The 23,175-nt window shown below is 42.2% G+C and overlaps 2 protein-coding genes across 3 annotated transcripts in view; one reads left to right on the forward strand and one right to left on the reverse strand.

Moving 5' to 3' along the window:
- Window positions 1-11,217, reverse strand: PNO1 (partner of NOB1 homolog). Its single transcript, XM_073339457.1, has 7 exons — window positions 10,537-11,217; window positions 8,975-9,124; window positions 5,677-5,760; window positions 4,637-4,697; window positions 2,855-2,972; window positions 1,545-1,615; window positions 1-784 (listed from the first exon to the last, which is right to left on the reverse strand). Exons 1-7 carry the CDS (start codon window positions 10,762-10,764, stop codon window positions 717-719), a joined length of 780 nt encoding a protein of 259 aa, XP_073195558.1. The 5' UTR covers window positions 10,765-11,217; the 3' UTR covers window positions 1-716.
- DNAAF10 (dynein axonemal assembly factor 10) overlaps window positions 10,841-23,175 on the forward strand; it is a 17,490-nt gene continuing 5,155 nt past the window's right edge. Inside the window, exons 1-4 of one of the 2 annotated variants that reach the window (XM_073339453.1) lie at window positions 10,841-11,164; window positions 16,843-16,943; window positions 18,659-18,789; window positions 20,438-20,539. In XM_073339453.1, the coding sequence (XP_073195554.1) occupies window positions 10,976-11,164; window positions 16,843-16,943; window positions 18,659-18,789; window positions 20,438-20,539 (523 nt within the window). In that variant the 5' untranslated portion in view covers window positions 10,841-10,975. Of the gene's footprint in view, window positions 11,165-13,111; window positions 13,194-16,842; window positions 16,944-18,658; window positions 18,790-20,437; window positions 20,540-23,175 lie in introns of those variants that run through there. The other variant, XM_073339456.1, reaches the window with a different exon arrangement.

Consider the following 23,175-nt stretch of genomic DNA (forward strand, 5'->3'; position numbering starts at 1 on the left):
CAGGGATTTGGGAAAAGGGTTGGAATGGGAGGTGGGAAGAGACAGGGCAGGGCCTCATAGAAGGGGTGGAGTGGAGGCAGGGTGTCAGTGATGCAGCTCTTGAGCCACTGTACTAGTCCTCATGTGGCCCTTGTGGTGATTTGAGATTCCTGATGTATACTATACAAAGTATCATGACAAGATTTTGGTCTGCAGCTCAGATATGTACAGGCCCTGCTTCCCCCTCCTCTAGGAATTTTATAAATAAATCACCAAAGGTGACATACAATCAAGTGAGTCAGACTGTTGCCACTGGTCGAAGAACTAAGTTTACACAATTTAAGAAATCTGAATGCATGAGTTTACAATGCTTCCTAACCAGTCACTTTCTTCAGAAACCAACAGTCCTGTTCATCAGTATGCTTGCTTTAAGTGAAAGATACAAATTAACCATACTTTTGATTAGTGATAAAGCATTAATATTTAATGAACATACAAGGGTTTTGTTAAATTACTTAAATATTTTGTCAAAAGATCAGACATTATGCCTGAATGAAAACAGACTGCAAAAGCAGCCCTATTTTCTTCTAAACTTCCCAATCAAGTTGAAGGAGGCTGAGCACCTGTAAGCTTCATGCAGAACTTGTGTTATTTCTATACACATTAGCTGTGTATTAAGATCTCCAGCCACAATCTCTGTATATTGGATACAGAGTCCCAAATTAGAGTCCTGGGTCTTAGAATCTGTCAGCTGCTCTGCTTGCCACAGCTCTAATATTGCCATAGACTTTTGATGGAGGGCTTCCTGCAGAGAAGACAGACACATTATTATAAAATGCTATTGACAGATAACCATTAGTACAAACTCTGCTGTAAGATTAAGGCTGCTTTTGAAAGCTCAAGGTGTCTGCATTACTGCCAATGCAATTTTCCCTGACTGACGAGGCTCCAAAAGAAATCATCAGCTTGTCAGCAGATTATTAAGGATTCAATATAAAGGAGGAGATAGTCGCTATGCTTTGGTAAAGCTTTGCAATTAATTGCAAGAAATATAGATTTGTTGTTTACAAGTGATTTTTCTTTAGAAGTCATTCCTAGCTGAAGAGGATTGGCAAATTATCTATTGGACACTAAGCTTGTGCTAACTTTTCATTTAATAACCCAGTACTGTAAGACTTTCAACTCAGCTGTTTTAGCTAGTTCTAAACAACAAAAGCCAGAAACGGGAAATGTCACTAGTTAGTGCAGCCCTCTGTGGACGTTCAACACTCCCTTCCCTGCTCTGCTTAAAGCACGAAGTTGGGAGGTACACACGCAGGGAGCAATTTTGCTATCTTTACTCTGCAACAATTGGAGTACCTAGGAGCAGAAGATCTTTCCCCAGCAGTAGCAGTCAAGAATGAGGTGAGTTAATCTAAGAGTTCAGATTTAGAATAATCCTCTGGCAAAAAAAAAATATTAAGCCCTACTTAAAGCAGCAATGATCGCAGTTTCCCCTTAAATACAGATCTTACAACAAATCAATGTTTTTGCACAAGGGACTGAAGTTACTTAATAGGGCTTACCTAAAATGAGATTGCAAATTGCTGTTCGTGCCATCTTAATATTCTGAAAAGATCCTAAAATATGAATTTTCCTGTAACAAGCAACCAAAACAGTGTTATTTGGGAAAGGTTTTTTCCCTTTAAGCATGTAGTTAATATTATGGTATTCAAGTGAATTTGAGAATCAAGAATCAACACACTAGATCTTTGGCAGCGAAGTACTAGTGAATTCTAGTCTTGCATTATTAATTACAACACTTGTAACAAGGATGATTGAGCTGGTGTGTTCCTTTCACTTCATGCTACCAACAATAGGTGAAATCTCTGTCCCATAGTCTTTTCTGATGCATAATTTATTTCCAAAGATGTTGCGATTAGCTCACAACATTGGAGAGGTCAAGGTTTTGAGTTGTTCTGTGATGAGAGCAGTTGTAACCAAGTTTAATAGCAGTGACCAGAGGAGAAACTGATCTGGAAGTCCAAGATCCCACTTCCCATTTAAAGAGACTAAGCATCCCAAACAGTGAACAATATCCTCTACCCTTTTCAATGTAACTTGTGCATGCTCACATTTGTAGATGCAAACTATATATCTGCACTTCCAGCTATCACATGAAGATGCACCTTAATACTCAGACCTTCCCCTGCATTTTATTTAGTGGGTCAACTTGCATCTACAAAAGAGAAGAGGCTGAACTGCGCTCCCTCTGAAAGCTTATCTTTAAAGTCTCCTCAAACATGGAAGCATTAGAACAAGTCCCCATCGACTTCCCTTCACCAGATCATTATACTGGATAGCTCAAATTCAGTCAGAGAGGGAGGCTAATTTGTGCTTCACTTTAAACATGTATTTTCATATTTTGAGCACCTTCCATCTTTATAACCAAAACATGGCTACCTGTCATCTGTACATTCTTTCAATCATCATACCTCTTCACTGATACTGTTTGAGGTTCCTGCAATTTAGGAAGCCTATAATTCTGGGGGACACCATTCAGCTACCATCAGAACATAACTCCCCTACCCATTCAGCTTCCAACCTCCAGTGATGTTGCCTCAGATGCTGATCCTACTATTGGCCCCTAAGGAGCATTCACCTTTCATTACCATGTAGGCCAAGAATTCAAGCACTTTGAAGATGTTAGTATTCATTGGTTTGGAGAGCAAGAATCTTGAATGATCCCACCATGTAGAACTGTCCCTACATTTAGATGCACAACACTGCATTCTGGGTTACTGCACAGAAGGGAAGAATCAATGAAGGATCAAATAGAAGTTTTAGGAACCGCACATTGCCTAGAAATTAAATATGAGAAGGAGAGTCTACTTACGAGTCAGCAAGAACTATTCGTGTCCTGGTTACATTTTCTATAGTGAATTTGGTTTTTCCACCTTTTCCCGCTATTCTTCCTATTGCTCTAGAAAGGTGATCTCCTTTCAAAGGCTTGACTAAAGCAGAAGGGAAAAAACTGCATTTCATTAGCCAATAGGAATATGTATTTCTATAGCAGCTTTTAGGGTCTTTCAAATCACTTTACAAACAGGAATGAGTTTCAAAATACCTCTATGGTGACAGGGAAACACTATACCGGGATTATTTTATTCACTACAGTGGGACAGCAGCTCACCCCAGACTAGCAGTGTGTCAGAGAGGAGTATTAAAGTGATCTCTGTGTAGGACTAACAGAAATCACTCCTTAAGTGGCTGGGGAACAAGGATCAATTCCTGAGTGAGGTGGGAGAGGATCAAAACAATTAACATGCTCATGTAGAACAGAACTGAAATTAGAAACATCTAGGTTCCTATACCACCCTTATTCCTTTGTATCTGAGCACCTTCCACTAGTGCATTCAGCAACGTAACTAACATCTGTCAGTTGTTGTTCATGCTCTCTCATCCTCTCCCCAGGGCAGAACTACACATGCAGCAGTGTTTTGTAGTGGTAGGATTTATTTTGTTTGCTGCTCCACTCAGCATTCGATGAGTGGGAGTCAGGTGTGGGGCAGATGGGCCAAAACACCATTACCAGCCCTCAGTCTAAAACCCAGAGCTATGGCATTCCCTAATACACACCCAGAATGTCACTTTTCAAATTCACTACGCACTTCCTCAACTCTTCTTTTGGCAAGGAAAAGGGTAGCTACAGCATTAATTATTTGTCACAAATAAGCGGCAGAGATTAGGAATACAGGCTTTCATAAACCAGATGAGAACTAACCTGACAAGTCTGATATACTGCTTCTAACCCTGAACAAAATTGTTGACGTTTCAGGAGAAAGGCAATTGTGCTACCACCATGAATCTAGCCAATTTTGTACTGCTGTATATAGGAGTAAAAGTGCTCACTCTGCGGGTCAGGAAAGAAATGTATGTCCCCGAGGAGAATTACATGCTTTTTCAAGATTGTGCAGTGTTACCAATTATGTTATCCAACCCTTTTTTCCGCCCCCGGCGTCTTTAAAAAAGACTGACCTCCCACAGCAGTGAACTACACTGGCTGACTACTTACTACAGGAAGCAATATTTCCACTAAATGAATTTAGGACAGGTAAAATCAAGTGAAAGGTGTCACACTTGCCTCTGAATTCAGAATCAGTTTTGCAGTGCTGCTTATTTTGGCTAAATACCTCCATAGCAGATGTCTATTAACCCACACAATGCTTAAAAAATTGCAGCACAGGTCTGCTGATTCTCACGTTCCTATTTAGGCTCTAAACTCCTTGAGACAAGGTCTGTCTTATTTTGTACAGCATCAGGCACAGTGCCACTGCTCAAACACTACATGAGCCCAATAATCCTCATGACAAACTAGAATCACCCTACTTTTCAGCTAAGATGTAACAGGGAGTGCTGTAGTGAGGTCTCATTACTAAGACTGCTCCTTTTGCAAAATACACGATAGTAGCGTATTATCATAAATATTTGACAAATTCAGTTATATACTACTGCACAGTATCTGTGATTTATGTTGTTTGCTTATATACACTAAGCTACAAAACAACTCACAATGGATCTCAAGTTCTACTGAATATTCAAAGGCAATTTTCTTTTGGGCAGAGAAGACAATGACACCCGATGCACTATTAAAAGTTTTGCAACAGAAGACACTTACCATCTGTAACTTCAAAAGATTCTAGAAAAAGGTCATCTAACCTGATGAGAGCAAGAGCATCCTAAAATATTAAAAAGATTGTTATAATGCTGCAGAATATAGATAGCAAAATATGTCTAACGATCTGCATCATAAACCCTTTTTTTTTTTTTGGAAAGACATAAATAATAGAACAGATTCACAGAATGACCTCATGTAATGTCTCAAACAGCATCAGGCTAATCCACTGACGAATTAGTTGGGTGCAGCTTATGTTCCTGTATAAGGAACCCTGAATGAGTTTTAAATACCCGATCATGCTCTCTACACCCAAAACACCAACCTCCCACTGGAATGTGCACGTGCATAGAATCATAGAAAATCACAGAATATCAGGGTCGGAAGTGACCTCAGGAGGTCATCTAGTCCAACCCCCTGCTCAAAGCAGGACCAATCCCCAATTTTTGGCCCAGATCCGTAAATGGCCTCCTCAAGGATTGAGCTCACAACCCTGGGTTTAGCAGGCCAATGCTCAAATCACTGAGCTATCCCTCCCCTAGGACAGTGTATAACCAGAAAAATTAAAATGATGAAGCTGGTCTACAACCCTGAATCAACTCATGATTTACTTTAAGCACCAGCATACCAAGTTTTGTTTAAAAAAAAGGGGAGACCTCTAAAGCTTAGTTTAAAATGCATCAAATGGTCTGATGCTTCTTCAAAAAGTTAACCTTAATAGAAGTATATGATGGATACAAGCAAAATAGCGAATTCAAACAAACATCTATGCAAAAAAAATATATATCACCAGAGATTCAATGTATCCCTTCGGAGTGGTTTTGAAATAAAATGTTTACATAACACACATCCCTCCAGCTTTACAAAGGCAAGCTTACTGTACCACTGTGTTGGGAAACTAGAGAAAACCTGCCCCATAACCAGCATCCCCATGGCAAGCCTGCACAGAAGCCAAGGATTTTAAGCCAGCAGGTTTCTATTATCCCTACTTATATTACAATTTAGACTAGGTGACTAGGACCACCTGGCTGCCGAAGACTCACCTCAACTTGAAATCCAAGAATAAATGCTTTCACAAAGTCAGCTGCTTTCGTTAGAGCACTTACGTCTTTTGTCTCTTTACAAGTCTACATGAGAAACAAATTAAGCTGCATGTGAGAAAGAGGTCAGGACTTGAGAAACTCACCTAACAGCTACTAGTCCAAGAACTAAGTCTACTCAGCAGCCTGAAATACACCAGTTCCCCAAGCCAACCCCCTCCTGTCTGATCTACTGCTTGGGTCCAGAGACCCTGGAGTTCTGCTGAATTAACACTGCGCCTTCAATTAATACTGGCCCTCCACCATGGGAATGTGTGTTGCTACCCAGACCACTCACTCAATCAATGCTAGGCAGCCTCTCTCCCCACCAAGTCAGTTTATGCCCAACAGAGTCCTCTGCCAGAATGGGGCGGGACTGAGGTTTTCCTTCTCCTGGAACAAACCCATGCCATCCTCAAACAGAGAGCAGCAAAATGAGAAGCAGGGAGGCACTAGACAGTTTGACAGCCACCAGCAGCAGGCCCTGTCTAAAAGAGTATTGAGAACTTGTATGAATGGAATCCTCGCTAGCATCTCCTTCCAACACAGGGATGTGTGTGTTGGGATTCCTGCCAATCTGTGTTGAGATTCCCGCCAACAGCTGTGTGTGGGGGGAAGCCCACAATTTTGGCCAGAGTGAGATTAATGATTGGACAACTATGAGATTTTACCTAGGGATGTGGTGAATTTTCCATAATTTGAAGTCCTTAGATCAAACTGGATACCTTTCTAAAGATATGCCCTAGATCAAACAGACATTATGAACTTGATACAAGTGTTGCTGAGTAGGCTATCCAGAAGGTCAGATTAGATCATAGTGATTCCTTGGGGTCTTATCTACAAATTTATAAGACGTCAGAATGATACACAGAAATGCAGGTCTGGACAAGGAGATAGATAGGACAAGGAGAGGCAGTTTTGTGAGTCAGCAGCATAAAGGAGATAGATACTTGCATGACTTTGACTAACGAAAAATAGGTGACCAACAAGGAAGCCTTGTGTGACCACCACCAAAATTTGGAGAGGAGAAAAAGAGGAGGACCCTCCAAATGAAACACTAGAGGCAGAGTAACGTAGGAGGATAACCACAAAAATTAAGAGCAAACAAAATTTCAAGAGCAATAAATTAGATAGCAAGAAAGTCAGACAACTAGTTGAGAAAGATGAGCGCGGAGAGCCTTGACAAATCTCATGGCTTGAAGTGCATCATTAAAGACTCTGGTGAGAGTGGGAGCTATGTATTCTGGGGGCTTCCTCCCCACAATCTCCTCCCTCTGAAGCATCAGGGATGGTCATGGCTGGAGATGAGACACTGGACAGGGTGGGCTATGCTCTGAGGTGCACAGAACATTCTCTCTCTCAGGTAATTAGCTGGATGGTTCTTGCTCACTTGATCAGGACCTAACTGTTCACCATATGAAGGAATTCTCTCCAAGGTGAGACTGGCAACAGCCTTGCAGGTTTTTCCACCTTTTCCACCTTCCTCTGCAGTATGTGGATGTGAGTCACTTGCCAGGATTATCTGGCCATCTCACTTAATCATTTCTCTGCCACTGTAGAGGCCTCAGACATTAGGACGGACTAAGATGCATCATTCTCTCTCTGTGGCACACAGTAATCGAGGCTCCTGTGGGCTGTAATATTTTGGTCTAACTTTGATTGTTGGGGTTAGTGGGAGTATGCAAGGAGGTGTTAATGGCCTGTCACATAAAGGTCAGAGTACACAATCTGGTGGTCCCACCAGGTCTTAAACTTTATATTAGAGTTTAGTGGGCAGAAGCATGACTGGAGAGGGTTTATGATGGAAACAGAAGGAAAGAACCCCACAGAGTGACTACAGGGGAGAGCAAGTCCAGAAATATAGGGGGAGAGATTGGACAATAATTTGACGGTGATATGGATTAAGGTGGGCTTCTTTTTTCCTATTTATATTTTAAGATTGGGGAGACCAAATGATGCTTGTACTGAGCATGGAAAGAATCGAAGTACGTGTTTGGGGAGGGAGTGTTGGGGGGGTGTTTGAGATTATAAAACAAAAAGGGCTGGGGATACTGGAGCAGGTGGAGGAGGAAAGCAAATCCGAAGTCTCAGTGAGGAGCAGAATGTGCTAGGGGCTGAGGGAGGAGATCATGCTGCATTTTATCCGTGTTTCCTTTGACAGTGGGAGACATCGAATTTAAAAAATAAAAAAAAAATTAAAAAAGGAAAACTGACTGTACATTTTGTATAACATGTCAATATTGTTATCCTCAAGAGGTGATACCAAAAAAGTTAGTAATGCCTTCCTCTAATTGTTCAAGCACATTCCAGAGTCTCAAAAAACAGCAATTTATAAATCTCCAGTTTTCCAAATTCGATATTATGTATATTACACACAAGATCTATGACCAAGTCACAACTGTCAAAAAAACAGAACACTGTCTAAAGACGACATTTGTGCAGGCTTATCTACTGTAAGTCTTGTAGTGAAGACCGTACTCAGAATAAGATTTATTGACAAGGGAAAGAAGTTACCAATAGCTTCCACATTTCAACCCTTAAATTTGAAAATGTGGCTTTTTAAAGATTAATCTGGAACACAGCTTAATAAAAGTATTACAACATGCTATAAATATAGTTATCCACATGTCAGGGGCTTAACAAAAGCTTTAGACACGCTGTTAAAAGTTGTTAAGCTGCATAGGCAGTCAATAAGAATTTTAGTTATGGCTGCAACTATCACTTTCTATATCCCAAGTGACTTGAGCATAGTCCATTAGACAGAAGGAACAGATGCGCTAAGTAATTATGATTGCTTGTCCGCTACGATGAATAAAAGACATTATGAGATTTGGCAGCCCAAAAACATAACTCAAACCATTTACATAACTGTTATACAGTCTTAACTATTTACAAAGGATTGCATTCTGCAATCAAATCTAATGGTTAGAGCTGTTCAAAAACTGATTTTTTTTCCCTCCCTTATGTGACGTCAAATTAGGGATAAACAGCCTCTGGGTCAGTATTGCCAGGGGGTTACTTTTCTCTAAGTTTTATTTATTGCTTTATGAGTAAAGTACTTCAGGACACCTGTTAAGTTTTAGTTTGATCCCATATGTTCTACACGGCTCCACTTTAGTTTACTATAGCTAGTAACTGGGATCTAGATAATTAACACGTTTTTGTGCTCCGAACAAATATAAGAGATAGCAAAAGATAAGTTTTCTGACTCAGCTGAACTGAGGTGCTGCATGAAAACGGCAGGAAAGAGCTTTCTCCTTACCTTGATTTCTACATTTCTTGTTTTTAAGTTAAATCTGATTTGAAGATGCAGGTGTTCTACAATAGGTGTGAATATTTTCATCCAGTTTTCTTTCAAAGGAGTATATCTGTTTGCTGGTACAGGAATTTTCCTCATTTCATCTTTTCCGCTCTAGAAAGAAAAAAAGTTCAAGTACAACTAACCACTACTATGATCATTCTTGCCAAAAGACAGCCTATCATGCTTTTGCCTTGAAGTCACTACACCAATGAAAGAAAAAAACGTGTTAGGGAAAAATATCAGGGATTCCAAAATATAGAAGGCACAGACTGCCAGAGCAGTGAAAGAAGTTTTATACCAGTATTTTACTTATGATGGATGAGATTAAATACTAATATTTACTGGACACAGGCAGTGCCAAGGAACTGGAGAGTTATCAATTACTTCAACTTTTAAAAAGCTGAAACTTCTTGCTGCAAATGTTTTCCCGTCTACTCCTGCTTAGTTTCCAAACAGTGTTCTTCAGCTCCAAATTAAAAAGCTCACCGTCACTGAAGAAAAAGTGTGCCTGTGGAGATTATTATAAACAATAAACCTGCTATACAGCTAAAGGGACACAGTCCACTGAAAAGTTTCAGAGTAGTAGCCGTGTTGGTCTGTATCCGCAGAAAAAAAAAGGAATACTTGTGGCACCTTAGAGACTAACAAATTTATTTGAGCATGAGCTTTCATGAGCTACAGCTCACTTCACCGGATACATGCCCAACTGCTGTAGCTCATGAAAGCTTATGCTCAAATAAATTTGTTAGTCTCTAAGGGGCCACAAGTCCTCCTTTTCAGTCGACTGAAAAGTCACACTTCTAACTAAAAATGTTTACCTATCATTCCCAATATTATTTTAGCTGAATGATAAAATGTTTGTTTAGTTTTTGCATTGACAGCACAGTACTTACTGGTCTCATTGTTTCCACTGTATAGTCAATGTCTCATGTTTGTGAGCAGAAAAACCATTACAAAGCTATATAACCGCAAAACCACAGATGTTTGCGGGTGGACTCAAGACCCGGTCTAGTACCTATTACTTTTTTTTGGGGGGGGGGCTTTTTTTTTAAAGCTGACTGGGTCTTTCAAGTTAACAACGCCCCTTTAACACGATAGCTTCAGCCGGCAGGAAGATGAAAACCATCTCCCCCGCCCCCCACCGTGTGCCCTTATTTACCTTGAGAAAACAACAGGACCAGGGCGACAGGACACCGCTCGAACCTACCTCGCTCATGTTTTAACCGGGCCCCAACCCCGCTACAACCCGGAGCGCTGCGCTGCCACGCGGCGGGAGGACACAGCGGCGTGTCGCTCCATGAGCTCAGCCTACGTGCCGGCGCCCTCGGGCTCCGCACCCCCAGGCCGGGGCACGGAGGGGGCACAGGGGAGCCCCGTCCGCCGCAGCACCCGGCTCGCTGACGGCGAACGCGGCCTCAGCGAGCTCCAGGCAGCGGCTGGTTCGATCCAGTTCAAGCCCCACGGGCAGGGCCTGTCCCCGCCACGGCACCCCCGGAGCCCAGGCCCGGCACGTCCCGGCTCACCCTGAGCGCGTCCCCGCAGACGGGCGGGAAGTCAGGCCTCTTGCTGGGCCAGGGCTGCCCCGTGTCCATGCGGCTCCCGCCGCCGCCGCCATCCAGCTCGGCCGCCCGCCGCTTCCGTTTGCTCCGCTTGGGGACCCTGATGAAGCCCCCAGCCTCCGTCGCGCTCTGGGTCTCCGGGGCCGCGGCAGGGCCGCTCCCCCCGATCCCTTCCTCCGCTGGCCCCTCCATGCAACGCTCCACACGTCCGGACGGAGCCGGGCATGGGCTGACGCAGGCCGGAACCACAGAAACGTCACTTCCGTCCTCAGGCCCCCATCACGGAACTCCTAGGAGCCCCAGGAAGGCGGGCTGAGCCCCGGATGTTACCGTTGGGCCTGCGCACCTGGCATGTGTGTAGTCGCCAAAGGCGGTGGCGGTTGGGGCGGCGCCGGCGCGCGGTATGTCGGGCGCGGGGCTGGAGAAGCCGCAGCTGATCACGCACGTGCAGCAGTCGCTGAACTACACCGTGTTCGAGTGCAAATGGGTGCCGTGCAGCGCGCGCCTCCTCTGCCTCGGCAGCGTCCCGCGCGGCACCGGCGTCATCCAGCTCTACGAGCTGCAGAGCGGCCGCCTCAGCCTGCTGCGCGAGGTGAGTGGCCGGCCGGCCGGCCGGCGCGGGGCCCGCCACCGCCCCCGGGTGCTGCGGACACCCTGCCCTTTGGGGCGGTGGGGGGCTGCTCATACACCGACCCTCCCCCCCCCCACACACACACCTCGTGGGCGCTGCAGGGAGCAGCCCCACGGTAACCGCTACACCTGCTTCCCGCGTCTCGGTCTCTGCTGTTCTCAGGCCCGTGGCTCTTATCGGCCCTTCTTTGTGCCCCGCCCCCGTGAGCGGCTCTCTGTTCCTGTGGGGGCCAGCAGGCCCCGGGACAGTCCTGCTTCTCCAGTACCCGCAGCCCCGGCTCCGCGAGGGGTGGTTGCTATAGCAACGCTGGGGCCCGCAGCCGCGGCTCCGCGAGGGGTGGTTGCTATAGCAACGCTGGGGCCCGCGCCCGGCCTGCGTGGAGTCCGCTGCGGAGCACAAGCCTTGTGCCATCCCGGCCCCTTGCTGTGTGGAAGCACAAAGCTATCCTCTGACTTTTTAAAATGGCCCCACCATGCTGTCAGCACCTGGCTTCCAGCCTGTAGACGTGGATACTGGAAAACTGCAGACAACGGACCCATTTTTCTCTCTCACCTGACAAATGAAAGATGGAAAAGATCTGGTCAAACAATTGAGTCCTTCTTGCTGCAGTCATCAATAAGGTACATGAATTTCACTTCATATGCTACGTTTTAAGGGCACCTTTGGGGCTTTTCTACACTGGCACTTTACAGTGCTGCAATGTTCTCACTCAGGGGTATGAAAAAACACCCCCTGTGAGCCCTGCAAGTTTCAGCGCTGTAAAGTGCACCAGCGCTGGGAGCTGCTCCCTTCGTAGAAGTGTTTTTTTTATAGCACTGGGAAAGCTCTCTCCTAGCGCTATGCCGTGACTACACAGCCACGTTAAAGCACTGCCACAACCAGTGCTTTAATGTTGCTAGTGAAGACGTGCCCTCAGTCTCAAAGGACCCCAAAGTCGTCTGGTAAAACATATGTAGCAGTGAAATGCAGTCACCACTGGAGTGAAGGGTGGCAATCAAATTGCACACAGGCCAACTTTTATTGACAAGGTAAAAAATGTAAACAATAAACTTTCAGGCCAACTTTATGTATCATAAAAAAAGGACATAAACCCAATTACAAAAACCGAACTTTGAAGATCATCTTTAAAATGCATCTGCTTCAGTGACAGGTATTACATTGATATTTCCTAGAAACTGGCTAGCTTCATTTCTCACTTTGTGCTGCCGCCACAACAGCATATGAGCTATATGCTAAAAGAAAAGGAGTACTTGTGGCACCTTAGAGACTAACCAATTTATTTGAGCATAAGCTTTCGTGAGCTACAGCTCACTTCATTGGATGCATACTGTGGAAAGTTTTCAGAGTAACAGCCGTGTTAGTCTGTATTCGCAAAAAGAAAAGGAGTACTTGTGGCACCTTAGCGACTAACCAATTTATTTGAGCATGAGCTTTCGTGAGCTACAGCTCACTTCATCCATCTTTTTATACACACAAAGAATGAAAAAATACCTTCCCCCACCCCACTCTCCTGCTGGTAATAGCTTATCTAAAGTGATCACTCTCCTTACAATTTGTATGATAATCAAGTTGGGCCATTTCCAGCACCAATCCAGGGTTTAACAAGAACGTCTGGGGGTGGGGGGGGGTAGGAAAAAACAAGGGGAAATAGGTTACCTGGCATAATGACTTAGCCACTCCCAGTCTCTATTCAAGCGTAAGTTAATTGTATCCAATTTGCAAATGAATTCGAATTCAGCAGTCTCTCGCTGGAGTATGGATTTGAAGTTTTTTTGTTGTAATATCGCAACTTTCATGTCTGTAATCGCGTGACCAGAGAGATTGAAGTGACCGGAGAGATTCTCCGACTGGTTTAAGAATGTTCTAATTCTTGACATCTGATTTGTGTCCATTTATTCTTTTACGTAGAGACTGTCCAGTTTGACCAATGTACATGGCAGAGGGGCATTGCTGGCACATGATGGCATATATCACATTGGTAGATGTGCAGGTGAGCGAGCCTCTGATAGTGTGGCTGATGTTATTAGGCCCTATGATGGTGTCCCCTGAATAGATATGTGGGCACAGTTGGCAACGGGCTTTGTTGCAAGGATAGGTTCCTGGGTTAGTGGTTCTGTTGTGTGGTATGTGGTTGCTGGTGAGTCTTTGCTTCAGGTTGGGGGGCTGTCTGTCTCCCAAGATTTGTGAGAGTGTTGGGTCATCCTTCAGGATAGGTTGTAGATCCTTAATAATGCGTTGGAGGGGTTTTAGTTGGGGGCTGAAGGTGATGGCTAGTGGCGTTCTGTTATTTTCTTTGTTGGGCCTGTCCTGTAGTAGGTGACTTCTGGGAACTCTTCTGGCTTTATCAATCTGTTTCTTCACTTCCGCAGGTGGGTATTGTAGTTGTAAGAATGCTTGACAGAGATCTTGTAGGTGTTTGTCTCTGTCTGAGGGGTTGGAGCAAATGCGGTTGTATCGCAGAGCTTGGCTGTAGACAATGGATCGTGTGGTGTGGTCAGGGTGAAAGCTGGAGGCATGAAGGTAGGAATAGCGATCAGTAGGTTTCCGGTATAGGGTTGTGTTTATGTGACCATCGTTTATTAGCACTGTAGTATCCAGGAAGTGGATCTCTTGTGTGGACTGGACCAGGCTGAGGTTGATGGTGGGATGGAAATTGTTGAAATCATGGTGGAATTCCTCAAGGGCTTCTTTTCGATGGGTCCAGATGATGAAGATGTCATCAATATAGCGCAAGTAGAGTAGGGGCGTTAGGGGACGAGAGCTGAGGAAACATTGTTCTAAGTCAGCCATAAAAATGTTGGCATACTGTGGGGCCATGCGGGTACCCATAGCAGTGCCGCTGATTTGAAGGTATACATTGTCCCCAAATGTGAAATAGTTATGGGTGAGGACAAAGTCAGAAAGTTCAGCCACCAGGTTAGCCGTGACATTATCAGGGATAGTGTTCTTGACGGCTTGTAGTCCATCTTTGTGTGGAATGTTGGTATAGAGGGCTTCTCCATCCATAGTGGCCAGGATGGTGTTATCAGGAAGACCACCGATGGATTGTACTTTCCTCAGGAAGTCAGTGGTGTCTCGAAGGTAGCTGGGAGTGCTGGTAGCGTAGGGCCTGAGGTAACCTATTTCCCCTTGTTTTTTCCTACACCCCCTACCCCCTCCCCCAGACGTTCTTGTTAAACCCTGGATTTGTGCTGGAAATGGCCCACCTTGATTATCATACACATTGCAAGGAGACTGATCGCTTTAGATAAGCTATTACCAGCAGGAGAGTGAGGTGGGGGGAGGTATTTTTTCATGCTTTGTGTGTATAAAAAGATCTTCTACACTTTCCACAGTATGCATCCGATGAAGTGAGCTGTAGCTCATGAAAGCTTATGCTCAAATAAATTGGTTAATCTCTAAGGTGCCACAAGTACTCCTTTTCTTTTTGCGAATACAGACTAACATGGCTGTTACTCTGAAAGCTATATGCTGCATGCATTGTGGGAGGATGTGAAGAGAGGGTGAAGGAGTGGTTCTACTAAGGCTGTTTTAAAATAGGTTTAAAATTTAAAGATCCTAGCTGTGTTGTCTAGAGTTCTTTTCTCCCCTCCCCCATTGAAAGTAATACATTAGAAATGTGAAAGGAACATTTAAATTTTTCTCCTTATCTTTTAAAAAGTTTAGTCTGACTTCTTACTGTTCAACTCAGGATGGCAAAAACCTTCTGTCTGTAACATTTTTTTCATGATTTGAAGCTAAATATTTTTGTTGTTGTTGTAATTAGAGTAGTACTTTCTTGCTTCAGTTGGGGGTCTCAGGGATTTTAGCAGGCACCTTGCAATAATGCTGGCTGCTAATTTGTTTCCTAAAATCAGCTCAGGTAGGTTTTTCTGCTGTATGTATATATGAATGTGTTATCCAGTTTACTGTTCCTAATCGAGTTTTTACAAATCAGACAGTACTTTATTTGAATTTTAGAGCAGGATGTGCTCTCAAAATACTCCTCCCTTATCCCCAGACTATAATATGCATCCTCCAGCCTAGTACTCCTTGACCTTAAATGCTTCTCACTAACTAGCTGAGGTTCCTCTAGCTGGATCCTCTACCTGGTTTCTTTTCTGTTCATCAGTTGTGCGGGTGAGGGGGAAATGCCACCTCTCCTCTAAATCAATTTCTGTCCATTACTATCTCACAATTATGCACATATTCCCAAAACCCTTATCCTGGCTGTTACTGGGACACACCCAAATCTATCTGCTCCTTTTTAAAAGGGATTGTGGTGGCTGGACATCGTTAGGTTTCAACAGCCTCCTGTTGTGGAGGTGTAGCCTAGTTACACTGTTGCCAGGTCTCACGTTGGGAGGGTTTAAAGCTCCAGCTTCTGGATTCATGTGATTGTGGGAATCTCATCTTCAATTTAAAACCAAAAATAGTTCCTAGCTCTCTTGGCTGTGAAGAAAAGTTTGAGAATGTGACCCTGAGTGCTTAAAACCCAGAGGGCAAATAAAGAGAACTTCAGTTTTATTTTTTAAATCTCATCTTTTTGGGAGTCTAATTCATGATTTTTGATGTTCCATTGAGCTTTAATAATCTTTTTGCATCTGTTTATTAGTTAGTCTTGAAAATGGTATCTTTCCAAGTAAAATTCTCAAAACTTACTGTTTGTTTTAAATGAATGCCAAAATTCTCCTTCTTAAGGTCCAGCGTTTGGCCATATAACTAAAGATTTTCATGAGTCCTCTCTGCGTTGAGTGCTTGTAGGTATTCAGTTAGTAACTACATGTGTAAAGAATGTATATAACGTTGTTGACACTAGTTATACAAGGTTTCATCAATTTTAGGCACCATGATGGCTTTTTAGGTGCACAGACTGCTTACGTAGAGCAGTTGTTTTTTAAATTGAAGTAACCTTTGAGGATTTACTAATCTGCAGTAACAATAGTGCCTCAGTTGTATAAAGACAGGTTTCAGAGTAACAGCCGTGTTAGTCTGTATTCGCAAAAAGAAAAGGAGTACTTGTGGCACCTTATAGACTAACCAATTTATTTGAGCATGAGCTTTCGTGAGCTACAGATCCGATGAAGTGAGCTGTAGCTCATGAAAGCTCATGCTCAAATAAATTGGTTAGTCTCTAAGGTGCCACAAATACTCCTTTTCAGTTGTATAAAGAGAGTTTAAGATCTACAGGGATAATAGTACATAAACTTTCTCAAGTTATAGGGTTCTGTAGGGATGCAACATATAAGGCACACAAACAGTGTTGCTCCAGACTAATAGAAAGAATGGCTTAATTATCTCTTATGTTCATGCTAGCAGATCTCTAAGAAGAGCTAAAATTTCCTCTGCTTTATATTTGCAAATCAGTAGCGACAACAGGCTTTGAGTATTATTAGTGAGACGGGTAGAGGGAAGGAGAATGAATGATTATTTTCTTAATCAAATCGACATTATGTAGTGATATGAAATTTTAAAATCATAGAATAAGCTACAATGTGGTATACCTTTGCCACAGAATATTTTGTTTGCATTTCATACTGAATATCTTATTGAAAGTTCACTGAAGCCTGCTAGTAGTGTGGCTTTCAAGCAGCTGCTTATCCATTGTGTGGTTTTTTTGAGATTTTTTGATATGCTAACAAAAATTTTACCCTTTTTAGATTGAAAAGGCCAAACCTATTAAATGTGGAACTTTTGGTGCTACATCTCTACAGCAGAGATATCTAGCTACTGGGGACTTTGGTGGAAACCTTAATATATGGTAAGAATACTAGCTCCTCTCAGGATACCCCTTACTGTACATGATATACTTGAACTCACATTTCAGGCCTATTGTATTTGCCCTGTTTTTGTGTGTTTATCTGTATTATAGTTGTGCCTAGGGACCCCAGTCATGGATCAGATTCCCTTGAGCATACACACTCAAACAGAGACAGTCTCTTCCTGAAGAATTCACATCCTAAGTAAAACTATTGAACAAAATTAAGATAAAACAACATATTGTTGATTCATTTAAATCTTCTAGCTCCAGGTAGCAGAAAGCTGTTCCTATTCCTAAAGGTTCCTCATGTGGAAAAGAGGCTTTTGGGTAAAAAATAACAGCCATATGTGTTCTGGCAGTTTCTAAAATGAGGTTTATTTTCTACATTCAATTTACAGTTCAGATTATGAACACATTTTTCTTAATGCTTTGGCTATTGTTACCAACAGCCGGATTCAGAGAACATGTTCAGATTAATACAAGTCGGTAAATTTTTTGAAAATATAAAAGGAAACCTTTACAGACTTTCAAAATAGATTTTAATTATCTGATACAATTTATTAGCATTCCACCAAGAGACTAGTGAAAGGTTCCATTTCACTGGAATATTAAGAATGGTATTGATAGAGGGTGACTGTTAGTTTGTATGATTGCTCTTTAAATGACAAGGAATTGAGGAGAGACAAAGCAGAATTGGAAAATTAGAAGAAAAGTAAGAACCTGGGAGGATTCCAAATAGAAGACCAGTATTAAAGCAGAAATGATGGACTTTCCTTTAAAGATGAAGATCTTCAGGCAGAGAATTGGTTAAAATGGATCCAAAGGGTCATCTTAAATCCTCACTGAAAATACAGTTAGATACAACATTTTGACCCTGAGTCCATCCTAATAAACAATATTAAAAGTTTGTAATGTGAGGATTCTAATTTTTTGGAGTTGTCCTAGACTAAAATACTATTCTAAAATTTGTATACCAAATATAAATTTGGGTAGTATGATGTCATGCAACTTGTAGGACATTGAGGAGTTTAACGTAGAAAAATGAATTGAACAGTAAAGCAGATATTCTCAATAGTATTACCTGGCTCTTCGTGTTTGTGGGTAGATCGAGATCTGTATGCACTGTTCCCTTTAACCTGTTTTGTTGTAAGCTTCCAGCTGCTCAGCTTCAACATGCTTTTTCATAAATGACATTCAGTACCTAGATGTAGCATTCTCTCAATGAAATTTCTACTTCACAGAACTTAACCAGCTTTAGTTGCATTCTGATCCCTAATTCAGGGAAATTATTTTTCTTGCTCATTCTGACTAGTGATTTGTGCAATACTGACTGAGACTAGCTGATTTTAAATGATTGACTAGTTAAGGCACATAGCTGCCAGGGCAGATTCATTTGCATGGTAAGAGTGAATAGTCAGATGAATATTCGAGATCCACACATTTTTTTGGAGTTAATAGAGCAATTCTGAACAGCCTCAAAAGTAGATGAAATCATACATGAGTGGGGAAACAGTTTCACCCTTTTCCATTTTAGACCTTTCTAGAAGAAAGCCTTATGGTTGTAACTTTGCTGTGTTGTTCTCAGCGCAAGTCTGAGCCATCATGTTGCATTTGTAGCCTGCATTCGGATACAGCGTTCTCTCCCTTTTGTACAGTAAAGTAGAGCACCATGGAACATGTATACAATATACTGTCTGTTCTTTTCTGTTGTCTAGGAACCTGGAAGCTCCAGAGATTCCAGTGTACTCTGTGAAGGGCCATAAAGAAATCATAAATAGTATAGATGGCGTAGGTGGCTTAGGGATTGGAGAAGGAGCACCAGAAATTGTGACCGGGAGCCGAGATGGTGAGTTAGCAAGCCTTAAAGTTCCTTTAATCTTTGCCAAGAAAATACTATTTACAAGATTTGATTGGAGTTTGAGCCCAGTCTGCATTGACTTTACAATGAAACTTTAAAAACTGGCCTAATAGGATAAAATACATTTTAGCCAGCTCATGTGGGGCCTAGAAGGAATTGGTTAGCAGCAGCTTATCCAGTTGGGCACATCCAGTGCCTTAATTTACCTTCTTCCGTGTCAATCATAGTGCCACATCACTGATGCTTTTGAACTAACTCTCCCCTCCTACGGTCTGATTTATCAACATAAATAACAATTCAGCTCAAAGCAAGTCTTCTAGCTCACTCTCCAAGACTTCACAGTCCTTTCAAGCACTCCCCAGATTCAAACAGTTTCTTTTCCCTGATGGTGCAGGGCCAGTGAATGGGCTTCCTCCTACACTCTGCTTGACTGTTACTCTACATCCAAGGCCTCCAGTCTGGCCTTTCTTACAGACCCTCCTAACTGAGGTTCCCTTGCCCAGCAAGCTTAGCCTCCTACAGGGGTCTCTCTCTTTACTAAGTGACTGAGCCACAGGTGTTTCCTCTACTATAGCCATGTCAGAGGACTTACTTTAGCTTGGCTTGTCCTTCCTATAAGTCCCAGAATGCCACTTCTTAAAGCAGCCAAGCCTTGGAACAAGGCTGGCTGACTCAAGGTCACAACTGCCCTTAAAGGGGATAGATGCCCTATTTTACACATTCTCATGCCTTTTTATGTTCATGCATAAGGTGGAATGTTTTAAAGCCATTTGCAACTTTTTTTAAGCAGCTGCTGATAGCTATAACGGAGGCAGCTTCTGTATCTATGGGTGGCTCCTGTTACTGCTGCTGTTAGCCCTATGACATATTGAAAATTGCCCAGCTGACCTTTTTGTTTTGAAACAATCATGGTTTTTAAAACCAATGCAATTAAATGTGGAGGTGGGGAGGAGATGGCAGTTTACTTGAGTGCCAGTGGGAAAACTGGTTTGTTGATTGCAAGAGTTATTGATTGCTCCAATCCATTACCACGCCTTGGCAGTTATTTTTCTTAGCCTAGTGAATTTTGTAATGACGAGGTGGGTCTCTTCAACTGTGGGAACCTCTGGCTGCCATCTGATATGGTTGCAATTATATTGCAATGAGATCTATATGCTGTTTGTTCTATTTTAAGTCCAACGGGACAAAGTTTTCACTTCATTTAGAGGCTGTAGCCCAAAAAAAAAAAAAAAAATCAACATAACAGAGGGTGGAAAGGAATGCATATGAAACAAGGTAAATACAAATTATGGCAAATGAGCTGTGGAAACTGTACCACTTCCATGGAATGAAGATAGGGTTAGGAAGAAGGCTAGAACTTAAAGCAAACTGTAGACAATTCTGTTTAGCAATGTGAATCATACTATTACTTAGTTGAAATTGGATAGGCTGTGTGTCAGTGAACTTTTCAAGTATTGAAACAAACCCTTTTCCTCGTTTCTGCTCTGTTTTTCTTTCCATACATGCAATCAGCTTTGTTAGAGATCAGACATGCAAATGTTTGGAATGTCTTCCCTAAAGCAAGTTGGAGAGTGGAGAATGCATACAATATGCTACTGTATCAGTAATCTAAAATTCAGTATAATTATTATTACAGGAACTGTGAAAGTGTGGGACCCAAGACAAAAAGATACACCTGTTGCTAATATGGAACCAGTACAAGGCGAGAGCAAGAGAGACTGCTGGACAGTAGCATTTGGTAAATTGATAAGCTTTTCAGTTTTAGTCTGTAACTTGCAAGCAGCTATCCATCTCGTCTGCCACTGGAAGCAGGGAGGCGATAATCAAGACAATCAAAACAAACAAATCGTGACTATTTCTCTTAAACTTTCTAAGTCAAGAAATGTGGTAATGTACAACTTAAACTACTTTCTGTACTTTTTAACCCATGCCATTCTTGCAGTGCCTGTTGGTTATGGAAAATGGCCAATTAATGCTTTTCCTTCCTCTCATATGGCTCTTCTGTGTTCAGCTGTGTATGGGGGAAATAAACTGGGATTTACACTGAAGATATTTACAAAAAGAAAAGGAGTACTTGTGGCACCTTAGAGACTAAGTTTTAGTCTGTAGCTCACAAAAGCTTATACTCAGATAAATTTGTTAGTCTCTAAGGTGCCACAGGTACTCCTTTTCTTTTTGTGTATACAGACTAACACGGCTGCTACTCTGAAACCTGAAAATATTTAGTGCATCTTTCCCTTTAGTTGTGCATTTTCATTCAGAAATAATCTGATCCTTCTGCCTTTCCTGATGTGAATAATCTTCAGACATGCAAATAGTCCTGTTGACTTCAATGGGATAACGTGCATAAGTAAAGATTATATAAGTACCTTAGTACCTCCATACAGTAATTAAGTTTTGTATGGAGATCGTGCCATAGTAGATGCTGCTTTTCACTGCTCTCCGGTTAGTTAACTTTTGCTTACTATGTAGCTTTGTTATTCATTGCCTTTTTTGCAAAAAGGCATTCCCAAAACTGTCAAAGACAAGTCTTGCAAAATACTCTGAAAGCAATCAGATTTCGACTTAATTTACAGAAAGACATAAGTCTGTTCCACAGACAATGGCCTCCTGCAGTGAAGAGCTTATCTCTGACTCCGGAAAGGTTAATCCCAGTACTTGTAGCTGTATTGTCCAGGAAGAATTTAGCTGACTCCGTGGATTGAGAGCCCGTCTCTGATGTAGCACAGTTCCAACTTAATTGCCTTAAATATTAAGAACAGAGACTTGAACTGGGAGCTAATGAACTGAGCAGAGTATCCATCTGTGTTTTCAGCATTTTTCTTGCTAAGGAGACCCGTTTCTGTGTGCTGTACAAGCTGGTATTTTTGGTTTCCTCCATCATTAGCTAGAGATTCAGTGGGTTAAATTGATCAGTTTAGTGATAAATGCTTGGATTACTGCCATTAAATCCATAGTAAAAGCTGTACTTTTCTGGTAAAGTAGTGGAAGGCATTGCTTATCACTGTTGCTATCTAATTGTTCAGAATTAGTGATGACTCCACTAAGGTCTTGTCTACACATTCAGTACTGCTGTGCCTCTGTAACACTTAGTGAAGACACTATCTATGCCAATGGGAGAGCTTCTCTGTTTGGTGTAGGTACTCCACCTCCCCAAGAGTTAGCAGCTATGTTAACGAGAGAAGACCTTCCGTCGATATATAGCTGTCTGCACCGGGTGTTGGGTCGGTATAACTGTGTCGCTTAGGGATGTAGATTTTCCATACTCCTTAGTGATGTACTTGTATCGACAAAAGCTTGCAGTGTAAACCAGGGCTAAGACCCAGAGACTATGTACTACCTTGACAAGTGATGTGCAGAGCCTTCACTAGCTTCTCGTTATTTCCCTTTCCCTTCAGCATTGCTTAAATCTTGCCTGAGTGCAATCTGAGCCATCTGCTTGTCACCCTGTTGCTAATTTCTTTCAGACAGTGATGCATAGGTGATCGTGTCAGCTGAGAAGGTTTTTACAGAGCTTGGTGTCATCAATATATTTTTGGCAACAGCTCCCATATCTCTCAGATCCTTTCCAAGAGTTCTACAGATACTGAAGTTGAGAGAGACAGTTTTGATTTCTGTGGAACTCCATATGTGAGGACTCTTGGAGATGAGCCGCTTTCTGTCATTATTTCTTGGGTACTGTTAGAGAGAAATGATTTATAATAGTATTGCACCATCCCCTACAGCTAGGTCTTGCAAGCAGCTCAGCAGGGCTCTTATGATGGAATGTGTTGAAGACTGCAGAGAGAAGGTCTACTAAAGCTGTCTCTGTGCCATGGTGTACTGCAAAGCCTGTGTATGGTTCAGAATCTAGTCACATGCCGGATGCTTTTGGATTGCTTATGTGAATAGGAGTATCAGGATCAGGCACGTCATCTACTATTTAGAGAATATTGTATTTTTAAATTGCATGAATTAAATATATTAGAATATTTTCTGAAAATTCATCATATTATATAGGAACAGAGAGAAATTGTCTATAGTTTTCCAGGCACCAACGTCTATTTGAATTGCTATGCAGGAATTGGTTATTAGACCCAGGAACATATATTGATAAGCAGACACAACCATTTCTGGAGGGGATGCATACATATATGAGGTGGTGTATGCAATTTAGGCAGGAATCGGGGGGATGATCAGTTGGGTACTTTTGTTTTAAAGGGTAGAACTAGCTATTTTGAAAACTACTTGAAAATCAGATCCTTCACCTAACACGCTAATTACAAACGTTCCAATGACTTTTTTTTCTGGTACAAATACAGGTTAAAATTGCAGACTTTAATTCATGACTGTTTTACAGTGTGGTGGGGATAATTTTTTATACATCTAAATAGT

The sequence above is a fragment of the Lepidochelys kempii genome, chromosome 3 (assembly GCF_965140265.1).
Source record: "Lepidochelys kempii isolate rLepKem1 chromosome 3, rLepKem1.hap2, whole genome shotgun sequence".
Classification (NCBI taxonomy): domain Eukaryota; kingdom Metazoa; phylum Chordata; order Testudines; family Cheloniidae; genus Lepidochelys; species Lepidochelys kempii.

Bases quoted from the DNA above. Each gene is read 5' to 3' on its own strand.
- PNO1 (XM_073339457.1), bottom strand. From the start codon at position 10,764: ATGGAGGGGCCAGCGGAGGAAGGGATCGGGGGGAGCGGCCCTGCCGCG. The intron at 2,973-4,636 runs GTAAGTGTCTTC...CTTCTGCTTTAG, and splicing joins ATCTTTTGAAGTTACAGATG to TCAAGCCTTTGAAAGGAGAT. The intron at 785-1,544 runs GTAAGCCCTATT...TCTTCTCTGCAG, and splicing joins AATTTGCAATCTCATTTTAG to GAAGCCCTCCATCAAAAGTC.